This window comes from Manacus candei, unplaced genomic scaffold (assembly GCF_025592945.1).
Source record: "Manacus candei isolate 608988 ecotype Guabito, Panama unplaced genomic scaffold, ASM2559294v1 h1tg000026l, whole genome shotgun sequence".
In the NCBI taxonomy this organism is placed as follows: Eukaryota; Metazoa; Chordata; class Aves; order Passeriformes; family Pipridae; genus Manacus; species Manacus candei.
The window spans coordinates 29,951-42,528 of NW_026138074.1; the positions used below are offsets into that span (position 1 = coordinate 29,951).

The window sequence follows — 12,578 nt, forward strand, 5'->3', positions numbered from 1 at the left end:
AGAGTTCATCCTACAGATAGACTGAGTCACCTCTTCACCTCAATCAAACCTGGCATCAATTAAGCATTTCTTGAATGTGATCAGTGGATTGAGAGAGATGGAAGGTTCTCCCTTCACCTTTCACTCACCTTCATCAGTCAGGAGAAAAGAGAAGGACAGATCTATACACTGCTAATCAATGCAATTCACTTTGCCTGTACTTTTATTTTGGAAACACTGTTCTAATGAAAATCTGTCCTAAACTAAAGCTAGGCAAATATTCTTTTTAATGGTTTAGATCTCATATCTCAGAATCAAAAGCTCAAAGGCTGAAATGTTCTTTGGTCTAACTGACACTTCGAATTATTTTAATGACTGTCATTTTATATTTTAATGCCTTGAACAAACTGCAATTGTTCTAAATTTCCACTTTGCCATTCAGTTATCACATGAGACATGTAAAACTTTTCTAGTTTCTTGCTCTGATGGGATCCACACATTTGCAATTCTGCTTCCCAGTGCACTTGTGTCCGTGTCTTCAAAAGCCCCTCTGCCAGTAAAACTAAATTATTTGATTGTTCCCAGAAAACGAACACAAAGGGGACATAAAAGGGTCAAGCTGAGTTTATTTAAGATTTGGATGAACATCCATGGAACGCTCTTGGCATTATATGCCCAGCTCTTTTTAACACTGTGGTGGTGTAGCATTTAGGATAGTGTGGTGCCTAAGTTAATCATGTTCCCTCAGCATCTTCCTCCAGGATGAGATAACAGACAGGTTGTATAACGTGAGTGTGCTGTACCCACTCACTTACTGTAAACTCAGACCCTGCTTAACTTCCTGGAGAGTGAAGAATTAAAAGGAGAAAGTTGTTCAAAGCATTACAATGTGCAGTTTCAAGGCAAGGCATGATGGAAGTAGCTGTGAAGGAGGATATTACTTCATTATAAACCTAAATCAGATGCCTGAAGATTTCTATCATCTCCAGAGATCATTCCATCAGGCTCTACAAGAGGCTTTCCACTGGAAGAAAAAGTCCCTTCATGCTGGAGAAAGTTGTATGGCTTTTTTAACAGTTTCTAATGAAATCCCATATTATTGCTTCTCCCCTGGGAGACTTAAAAAGATATGTAAACTTCATAGAGCCCACATGCTCAGAAACTTCAACCAAAAGACCGCTAAGGAAATAAATTGCAGTTCTCCAATTAGCATTTGACATTCTCTGCTATTTTTTGGTGTGGTGAATTTGTAACCATGCTGATAAATTAAATGAGTTACAAAACACAGCATTATTTAATGTTTTAAGGCACACTGAAATCAAACACTTCACTGTGGGATTTGCTTTCTGCATAACATTTGGAGGAAATATGAAACAAATGTAGCAGTTTCAAACATGTTAAAGGGGCTAATATGTACATGAATATTTTCTTCAAGCTTCTTATTGTGTATTCACAGCTACTGCCAAACACAACAACAGAGATGGGGTATTAGGATATGAAATGGGAAGTGGTCAGATTTTCAAAGCGAGCTGCTGGATGCCGAACACTTTTGAAAATCTGGCCCCTGACTCTTTGGTGCCGTTCCAGAAAGAAATATCTCCATACTGGCAGTTCTCCAACCAGCTTTGGAAATGATTTTGCACAGTTATTTCAGTATAGCATAAAAGCCAATCCTTAGCTTTCTCTGCCTGATTAAGCACTGTCACCAATCACTATGCAGCTCTAAGGTACGCATGAAATATTCCTAGATAAATCCTCCATCTCCAGAGAAATGTGTTTCCTGTACAACCGTAAATTCAGGTTCTGTGTTGAAACTAATCCAGTCTGGCAGTGCTATGGCCCTAGAAAAGTTTCCTTGGAAATGACAAAGTTATGCAATGGCAAAATCATCCAATCTTTTCATGCCACTATTTTATATTAAAAACGCCTTGTTTATTTATACAATGACTGAAAGATTAGGGTCCTAGAAATAATAATACATAAACTTTATAGCAAAAAATATACATATTATAATTCATCCTTCTATCATATATAGAAATTATGTATATTTGTGTGTGGACATATATATAAATATATGGATCGTACTTACGTTTAGGGCACTTGTGTATGGACGTGTATCTACATACACACAGTATACATTTATATATCTTTCTAGGTGCCATGTGTGTATACATAAAGACACATAAATACACACACAGGAACATATTTACATTCTGTGAGTAGACGTGTACTTTGCAGAATCTGCACACAAACAGCTGGAGTCCTTCACTGGCTGTGAGCATCAAAGGGGTCAGTGACCACCTGCATTAGTGTCCACGGAAGGAGAACTAATGTCATCGCTGTGGGCACAGGACTGGCTTGATGCATCTTCCTTTGTGAAGAACTAAATTTGCTGGACAGTGGCACCCTGCAATGCAGGGCTTGTTGCATGGTCCGATCTCATTCCAGTTGTCACACGTTTTGACACATCCTGGACCACAAGTATCATAAACTGCACCGTGTTTACACTGGGTTGCTGAAAGGCAGTTAAAAGGAACAAAATATGCATATTACACAGAGCCCCCACACTGGAAGTTCCTTATCTGTTTGCTTGGTTTCTACTGCAAATATCAAAAAGCACATTTCAGTATGGCAATTATGTCGAGGTAAAAATTATTCGTAAAAAGATTTCACCATATTACATCACAAATATAAAAGTAGCAAAATTCCTAATCAAAAATCTATAAAGTCCACAGCAGTCTTGAAGTTTTTGAGAATTTTAACACAGTTGACAGTGCATAAAGCCTTGGGAGTGTTTCTATCTATAAGTAGATCTATGCTTTATAATAAAGGAATAACACTGTTTATTTATTTATTACAATGCCTTTTATGAAATGTTCTGAAACATTTACAAGGACATTTATTATCAGTTCCACTCCCACTGAAAGAAGAAGACAGAGTAATTCACCAAGTCAGACTTTCTGACCCTAAGACTGTACTTTCTATATTGCATATTGCAGCAAACCAGATCAATGCTGTTAACCCAGTAGCATCATTTCTAAACAAAACAAACAAAAATTAAAAATCAATTATGTTTTGGGCTATTTTACTAAGGGATCACTGAGAATGAGGATTCTTGTACTTAATGATTCCAGTAGCTATTCATTAATTTATGTAGCTGACAGTTCAATGCATCTTCAACATAAAAGACCACTGAAGGCTCAGCTAAAAGCACTATAACCGCTCCAGATCAATATTTAAACTGTCAACATTTTCTATTCTGCCTTTTCAGTGTGTAGAATAACACATAGTTGGATAGCAAATAAAAGTCTGTTATTCTTTTTAACGGCTGTGCTGATGGCAAAAACAAGTACTGATAAAACAGTTTATAGATGGTAAGGGATCTCAAGGATCCAGATCCATCTCTATTTACAGAGAGGTGATTGCATTATGAAGGTTTCTTCAACTTCCAGAGAGTCTGAAGGTCAAGATTTTTTAAAGAACAGTTCTGTCATAGACAGAAAATGCTGTTTTGTCATGACGATTGCCCTACAGTGTTACTACAGTACTGTTATTATTCATAAAGAGAAAATAGACAGAAATTAATTTATTAAATATGAATAAGAGTGTATCAAAGAGGATGGAAGTCTTATTGCTAAGGCATCATAAATTTAAGGGGTTCCTTTTCACTAATAACAAAGCATCAGCTTCTTGCAAGTTTTACTTCTTGTGCATTTCATGGAATTCATTCATATCTGAAAAGCAACCCTGAAGAAGGAATTAAACCAAGAATGCATACACAGTTTTCAGGACACAGATATTAATAAGCAAACACAAAGTTGGAAAAAATGCATAGTACAGCAGAAAACTACCCTGGAGTTACAGAGAATCAGCAGCTAAATATTGGCTGGATATTATATATCAGGAAAGAAAAAAAAGCTTTCTATCTTTAAGTACCAGAGTAACCTATCTAAAAACACTGTGAGACATCTTTAACTGCACATTGCTTTAGAATAGGTTGGAAAAAAAACATCTTTCAGCAATGTTTAAGATAGGCTTCTTCAGCTTGTGGACACAGATCTTCTGAGAACTTTTTCCAGCTTTACATTTCTATCTTGCTCTGCATGATAAGTTTCATGCACATTAAAGAAGGAACAAACAAAAGGAATAATTAAAAGGAAATTTAAATGAAACAGGAAATTAGAAGGTAGGAAAAACATGCAAGCAATATTGAGCATAGAATAAAATGTTAGATTCACAAGAGACTCTACATTTAGATAGTGTGTTAAGAATAGAGACTGAATCTCTATTATCTTAAGGGGGCTGTTTACTAGAAGCTTTTCTCCTTTGTCTCTGAAAATGAGTTTCCCTTCAAAGGATCTCTAATGGACCAACCAAAAACAGACATTAGACTCTAGTGTATGCAGTTTCCATACAAAAAGTTCTATGAGCTTCAGTTTTAAGGCTGCACAGGTTTCATCCCACAAAGCTCTACGCCCGTCATTCCACCTGAGCTCTGTTTGGTTCCTCTGCTGGTGGGTTTGAGGGAAGTTGGCCAAGGTCTCCTTTACACTTCCTCCTCTCTGCCCCAGAGCAAATGAGAATATATTACAGCCTTCTCTCAGCAGCTGTGGCATCTGTAAGTACTCCCCAGTTCTGCTCTACCACACATGAATGTGGTATGTCAAAACACGTCCTTTTCCTTCAGATGATGCCATGTAGAAGACAATGATGACTTTACTTTCTGCTGTAGGCAGCCTATAATGGCATTATTAACGTGCTGTCAAGGGAAAAATCAGAAAATGGTTGCTGTTTAAGTTCCCTGGATGGCTTTTATTGTTGAGTGATTCAGTCGTTAACATGTGTTTTGATTGATCCAGAACGTTCCACGTCATCAACAGTTTAAAAAATAAAAATAAAGACATTCTGTAGTAGGCTTCCCAGAGGCTGCTGAAATGATTCAGTACCATGCAAACATGGAAAACAGAAGTGATGCCTTTGCACCCATCTTTTAAGGCAAATTCCTCTCTCAAAGAACTGAGCTCTGTTACTAATAACTTCCTTAGCACACTAGCAAAAAAAAATCAAAAACCTAACCCCAAAGTACAAAAGCTACTAATAATACTGTATTTTTGCAACATTACCAGTCCCAACAGGATTTTTCCACTCTTCTTCTAGAACATGTGTTTGGCATGACAGATGTGAGCTTCCTCAGACTACTTTCTAAGCTGGTGGGAAAATAGCCAGCTCCAGTCCAGAAGCCACACAGTCACATAAATACAGCACTGTGCCTGAGCTTATAAACCCTCCCTAATAAGGCTATAGTTTTCAGACTAGACCTGGTTTATTCCAGCCACTTTGGCAGTTTCACAGAGGAGGCTTGTATCTCTCTGTGCCTGTCTTTGTAGACATGGCCATAATATATAAGAAGAATTCTTATTCCCCAACACAAAAGCCAAAATATGTAACATATAACTGCTGATGGATTCCCTTAGTGGATGATATCCAGTAAATCTAATTCCACATAAAATTCTGAACTAATATTTGAGCATCAATGATTCTTCCTGCTTCTTCTGTTGGTGTTACAGTTTGGCCACAGTCTTTTGTAGGACTTTCAAACGGAATGTCACTCATAGTGCTTGCAATTCACATCTTCTTCTAACATAGTAAAAGGCAATAGATCTGGGCACTGACTGGCTGTTGTAGCATGTAAGCACATAAGTGCTACCTTGTGTACTCTGCACTATACTACAGACCTCATCTGATTTTTCTTCTTGCATTGGAAGTCATACCCATGGCAGGGAGTTATTGTCATCTACCATCCTTGAGTCTTTTTCCTCTCAGTGTCCTCAGAAATGCAGTGTTAAATTACTATGGCCCAAGGTCTTTCACCACATCAGTTTACTTAACTGCACTTTATAAACTGCTTGCTTAGCCTTTCTTGGGTTAAAAAAATCTTTTTTTCTTTCTCCTTTCATTTTCAAACCCCTTCCTTCCATTTGTATCTTTTCCTTTTGCTCTTGCATGTATCACTTCCTCTTATTTCTTATTTCCCTCACACTGGTTCTCCTGGCTTTTAATTTCTTCTTTACAAATAATATTTCTTCCTGTACCCATCCCAACAGGTCTCATTCCCCTCTACTTCCTATGGAAACCCATATCCTTTTCCTAACCCTCTCAGTTACCATGTGGATCTCACCAACTCTTTCCCACCCTAGCCATTTTCCTCACTCATTAGCTTCTATTTTTACTCCTCCAGTTAAATGAGAACTGATATTTCCCTTATCAAGCCAACCTCATAGGACAGCAAACCTTGAGCAGCAGTATTTTGTGTAAGAATGTAGAGGAGGATATGCTGTCATACTGGGGGAGAGAGAAGAACAGGGAATAGGACATGTAATTCAGCCTCCTGAGCATCCTGTTTGGTTGGCCCTCCAGACAACACAAGTTTTCTGAAGATTATAAAAATAAACTAAGAGTACAGCAGTCAGGGTAGAGAAACTGGCAACCATACAAGATCTGGTTTTAAAACACACAAAAGTATAATTAAACCTGACTTTACTAATAAGTATACATAATTTTCATGAGAACACAACTCTTGCAAGTATCCCACCAGCTATGAAATGTCAAGCAGGAAATGAAATTCACAGAATACTAAAGTTTTATTACAGATATATTTTTTTCTTACATAGGAACTTTTCTCTCTAATTGGGACACAATAATTATAACTACTAGTTTTGGAGAGAAAGAAATAAGTTAAAGATTAAAATCTTGATGCTGGTCAGTGGTACCATATAGAGTGCAGTGGATGCACTTTAATGTTTACCATATGATTTAACATAGAAGATGGTGCTACTTGTTTGATATTGGATACTTAAGTAAGTGTTTTGAGGGTACTTGGCCATATACAGCTTATCTATATTTTCTGCTTAACAAGACTTCCCATTTTCTTCTACAACTCTGCACTGAAATTAAAAAACTTGTGTGGATTTAAACACTTCTCTCATTAGCTTTAATGGAAGTTGTGTGTTTAAATTTCATCATAATGTTCTCTCAAGGACTGTCTTTGCCTCAGAAACTTTTCTTGTCTTTGGTAAGATGCCAGAAAAAATTGTGAAATGAAGCCTCAATTAGTTAAGTCGTGATATGTCAACACTTGTATAAACTCCTTAAGGCAGTGACCGGAGTTTTTATTCTTTTTACAGCATCTGCAACAGTGAAGTCTCAGTCTGAAGTGCTTTGGGAAATAAAAGTCACAATGCTTGTTTCATGTTCCGCATGGATCTGCTTCCAGATCAACAGATTAAAATTATATATGTTATTAGCATTACCTGAGACCACATCCTTGAATAGTGTTTTCACTTAGTGACACCCTGTTTGGATTGTTCTGTTCTGTTCTGTTCCTTTGCATGAAAAAAAATTAGTCTTTTGGGAACAGTCAATCAAATGCAATTTGCTCTGTCACTCACCCATCCCTGCTAAAATGCCTTCAACAGAAAAGGAAATTGAAGTTGAGAGAGTAGACCCTGAGCCACTCACAAGCACCAAAATGGACCACAGAGTAATAGCTCTTTGACCAGCACTGAGTATCCTCTTCTCAGTGGTTTTTTTTTTTTCCAGCTACTGTTAATTGCTTTACATAAATCTGAATACATTTCCAGGCAAACCGATGCTGTTACAGAATGTCCTAAATTAATGAGACCATCATCAGGAGAAATGTTCATCTGCAATATTGCGTTTTACTTCAAGTGCCCATTACCACAGACCACTGCTTCTCACAGAAACAATTACTCACAATTACTTACAATTAATGAAGTCCTAATCACAGGGGGATTAGGAAATTAATTACTAGGAAATTAACACAGGTTTGTATTTTTATATTCTTATTAAATACATTCTCTCTTCTTCCCTTGTTGAACCTCCTGCAATCATACATGCATGTTGTCTCTGGAAATATAACTGGGTTTTGACAGGAGGTCAAAGGAGTTTAAACATTATCTGTAATCAAGGATTTACATATCCTGAAAGAAAAACTTCCAAGAACTTCCAAATTGTTGCAATACCAGTCCTTTCTGGATGGTTCATTTTTGGTCTTCCTCCATCAGTAAAAGGATAGTAGCCTATTAGCCTGCACACTGGCTTAAAAACAAGCAGTCCCAAAATGCTTACCTGCACAATTCTGCTCCGGCACCCACTGGACTTTCAGACCTTCCCTCTGACAGGCTCGGGCATATGCCAGGAATGATTCACAGTAGCAGTTTTTATGGACCGGACACTCGCACATATCTGTCACACAGGACCTGCAGAACAAAGCCCCAAAACAAATAAGCAAGGAATGCTTTGGCACATATCTGCCTGAGGTTTGGAGTTGTTGACTTTCCAGTCACATGGCCTTCAATGCTACAGCAACTTGTGCTAAATGGCAAGAAAGTTAAAAGCATCCCTGCTGTTACATCCCAAGCACTCATCACTTTTTTTTGATGCGCTACTCTGATGTAGAGAAGTCTCAAAAGCACCAGGGAACCACACAGAAGCAGGAAGGTGAGAAGACTCAAAAAACATCAGGCAGAGAGGACACAGAACACAGTGGGAGCAGGAAAACTCCAGTTTTGCAACGATTTTGTGTCAACATAAAATAAAAACTTCTTATTTTCTAGAAAGTAATAATTTTATAATTTTACCAATTATAATACTGGTAGTATTAAGTGTATGACTTCTGTAAGTAGTAAGCACATGCCCCTCCACGCAAGGATGATGCCTTCTTTCCAGGTTACCTCCAGACTCTCCCCACTTTGAAGGCCTCAGAATAGCTATATGCCTATTTTCTCATCAGCATCACTACTAAGTGACAGACTTTAAGAGACTCTGAAGGAGCAGGGGTGATGCAGCAGAACTGAGCAGTTTCATGCCAGGAAATCCCCCGGGCGCCTACTAATACCACCCGCCCTCTTCTTCCATTGCATTCTTATGTGGAATCACCACAAAACACAACAGGGAGCAAAGCTGCTAACATGGCCCTACGTGAAACTGCTACTGTGTATGTCACCACTATATTTCAAGTTAGCTCATCCAGAACATGTGCCCATTTGGCACAGACCTAAAATATAACTGGCGGATTTGCAGACAGTGGTTTCTACATATGCAAAATGCCTAAACACTTCTGCAGATGCAGCAATGCAAATTCAGAGAGTATCTACTGCTCCAAGCAGAATCATTTAAAGGCAAGGTACAGGGGAGGCATAGTCTGAAAATTATGCCCTCAGTTCATCTGCTTTCCACTGAGGGTGCTCTGTGTCCGAACCTTGGGTGTCAATGGGCAAGACCTCTGCTCCATTCATTTTCAGGGACTTTTCTGTTCCTGAAAGGACAAGACAACATTTGTGAGAGGCACAAATCCTCCAGAAAGACCAAGGCCTGAAGTAAAAAATGATGAACTCTTCATGTTAACTGCTCTTCCTGTGGACTGTAATTTCAATTTTCTATAGGAGAAGGATGGATATAGGCCTAATTTCCCAGAAACTTTCTCCATAGTTGAAGAGGTAATAGCTTGGAAAAGATGCAAGCACCTCAGTCAAAGTAATCAGGAGCCCTAATGTCCATACAATGCTTTAGAGTCATTAGGAACCCTTTAGTCAAAACTAGGAAAGAGGATTAGTGGTCCCTTGAACACAGACAAACCTGTTCCTGCATATCCAACAGTGACCCTTAAAGAGGAGTATTTCCCCTTGCTAAAGTCACTGGCTAGTTTGGTGACTATTCATTTGGTTAAACCTGACAATTCTGCTTGATGTTTCCATGAACTTTTAACAATTTTACTCTCAGTGGACCCCAACATTAAATTACCTAAAAATTCATGGAGACAGATGAGTAACGTAAGTGCTAAAAGGTTACCTGTCCTGTTTTCACTTATATATATATATATATATATATATATATATATATATATATATATATATATATATATATATATATATATATATGCTGTGAATAAACAGAATTGCTTTGGATCAAATATATAACATGCACATATTTACAGACCAGTTGTTTTCATTTGAAATAACTGAAATAACTGAAATAACTTTACTTTCTAGGGACAATGTAATTTTATTTCACTTTAGTTGTGTGGTAGGTCCCTTTACATCTTTTCCAGTAACAAATGTTGGTGTATGCATTCCACAGCTGATAGGTATCAGCACAACAGATCAGCAACAGATCAGCACAACATCCTTGGCATGGTTTGATATTGTAACCTGATGAAAGGCCTTGTATGAGCACAAAGGGTCACCTTTTTATACAACACACTAAATATCTGCACACTGTTTCCCTTAGCCACAACATCTCCTTGTGATCTCCCAGCAGCAGACACTGCATATATCATATATGCAGCAAACTCCATATGCCCCATGCAGTTTAGGAGGTTCATGTCTCATTTTACAGTGAAGTAGATGCTTCTTTGCTACTGCAGCAAATTATTCTCACAAATAAAGTCTGTAATAATCTCCATAGATAAAAGTTCATTATTGAGATACCATTTTACCCTATTTTTATTTCTGTGTCAGCCTTCTTTATCAATCACATGTTACTGCTCTCCACTCAGATTTAGTTATGGTTGATGTCCACGGTGTCTAGGGATGCTTACCAGTGTCAGGTTGGCTACATTTTCACGGACTGCCTGCCTTATAAGACCCTAAACCTGAGGTACTTCCTCTGCCTTTTAGAGCATAAATACATTTTCTACTATTACTCAGAGAGGGATGCCACCTCTTGCACAGAGTCAATGCACCAGGTCAGGAAATCTCCAGGCTCACCATCAATCACCCCATCTTTTTAACTGTTAACATGTTCATGGCAAAACTAGCACTCACCCTGACAAAGCCTAGGCATGGTCTGGGGGATTAGGGAAGTGAGGGCACTGTTCTCAGTCTGCAGGAGGGCAGGCATGCTCTTTGAGAGTGCAGAGAGGTTAGTCCCTGTACACATGTGAGCAACACTATGCCATTAACCCTTGGCATTGTAATGGCTATGGACATCCACATTCCAGACTGCAGGCTCCATCTGAGTTTGGTTGGGATCAGCACTATTTGCTAGTGTTCAGCACGGGTGTCCACTGAGGGAGGTAGCATGCCATGTGCAACACAAACAATCTGCTGATTCATTACATACCTAATTGCTTATGTAATTTTTATTTTCCTGAAATGTTTAACCCTGGTGACAGCTGCTGGACTCAAGCCCTAGGCTTGGCTGAGGAGCAATCATCAGATTGCAGAAGTTTTATTAATGAATTACAATTGCTAATTATTTGTAAGGTTAATTTAATTAATCAATTAATTAATGTTAAATAAAAAATTAGAGTAAAGAAACATATATCCACAGACTAGTGAATCAAAATAAAATCTTCTTTTATTTCCTAATGAAATTCCTCATTGGCAAGTTTAATGCATTAATATTAATTGCAGTTAGATGGATTGACAGATGGGGGAGAGGGGTCTTTTTATATTACTTCTGAAATCACCAGGAGCAGGTATCTGCTTTATTTGATAGCCACTGTGAGAGTCAAAGAGAAGTTCTGGGAAGGGACAAGGAAAAAAAAGATGTCTGTTCTCTGCGGGCTGGCTATGAGGGGGACCTGCCGATGGCCCATTGGCAAGCTTTGACTTTGGGTCTGTATTTTTATCAAAATATGTTTACTTCTTGCACTTAATTACATTTCTCACAGCTACTATTGTTACAGTTGTGTTAAAGGTAAATTTAAAAACTGATTCTTGTGTGCTGTCCTAATCACTTCCCCTCGCAAAAATCTTTGGTATGCCCATAGCTTCTATATTTTTACCCTCTCCATTTCAAAAATTATTCTCTGCTGCCCCAGATTCTGCTTTCTCATCATTCCTCCTTTGAATCTGATAAACAGATTCGATGACACTAACTGCATGTATCAGAAGCTTATCTCCACTCTAACCTGACTGGACTGTTCAAATAACAGAAAAACACACTTCAGTAAAACTTTGAAATTATGCCAATAATGAGGGTGTACTGACAAGTTACTGTACTGCACAGTAACAGAGACTTTGGGTCTTACAAGGTATGGTGACTCTTTACCAAGAACAAAACATTTGCTTAAATGAAGCAAAAATATATTAGAAGCTTGAATATCAAAACATTATAGTCATATAGAAATAATCCCATGAAAAGACTGCAGTGCACATTACTTATAAAATGAAGTTATTTTAAAAGCTATGAAAATACACACACAGGCAGCCTTAGTTCTGCCCTCAGTGAAATCATGGAATAACACAGAGATGCAATGATGTTGTGGTCCAAAAGAAAACTACATTTATTTTTAGGACATATTTACATTTCTAAAAAATACTTGTGTGTGATGGTTCACTTTATCTGGAATCCCCGCTCTGCATAAGCACCATAGCACAGTCAACCTCCAAGTCCTTGACTGGTACCAAGTGCCTCACTGTGATTCCTTTTGAAGCCGTCTGTGCTGCCTGCAGGGTGTGTGTCAGAGATGGCGCTAATTGGGTCTATATAATCAGAAACTGTTGCAAGGGGAAATCCGTGAAAGTGAAGGCATCCGGCAGCTGTGGGACACACCCTTGAAGGAGACAAACACA

General features: G+C 38.2%; 1 protein-coding gene across 3 annotated transcripts in view; it reads right to left on the reverse strand.

Moving 5' to 3' along the window:
* Window positions 1-588: 588 nt before the first annotated feature.
* BMPER (BMP binding endothelial regulator) overlaps window positions 589-12,578 on the reverse strand; it is a 148,013-nt gene continuing 136,023 nt past the window's right edge. For all 3 annotated transcript variants that reach the window (XM_051789073.1, XM_051789072.1, XM_051789074.1), the window contains 2 exons: window positions 8,128-8,258; window positions 589-2,494 (listed from right to left, as the gene is read on the reverse strand). In XM_051789073.1, coding sequence (XP_051645033.1) covers window positions 2,313-2,494; window positions 8,128-8,258 — 313 coding nt within the window. In that variant the 3' untranslated portion in view covers window positions 589-2,312. The remainder of the gene's footprint in view (window positions 2,495-8,127; window positions 8,259-12,578) is intronic.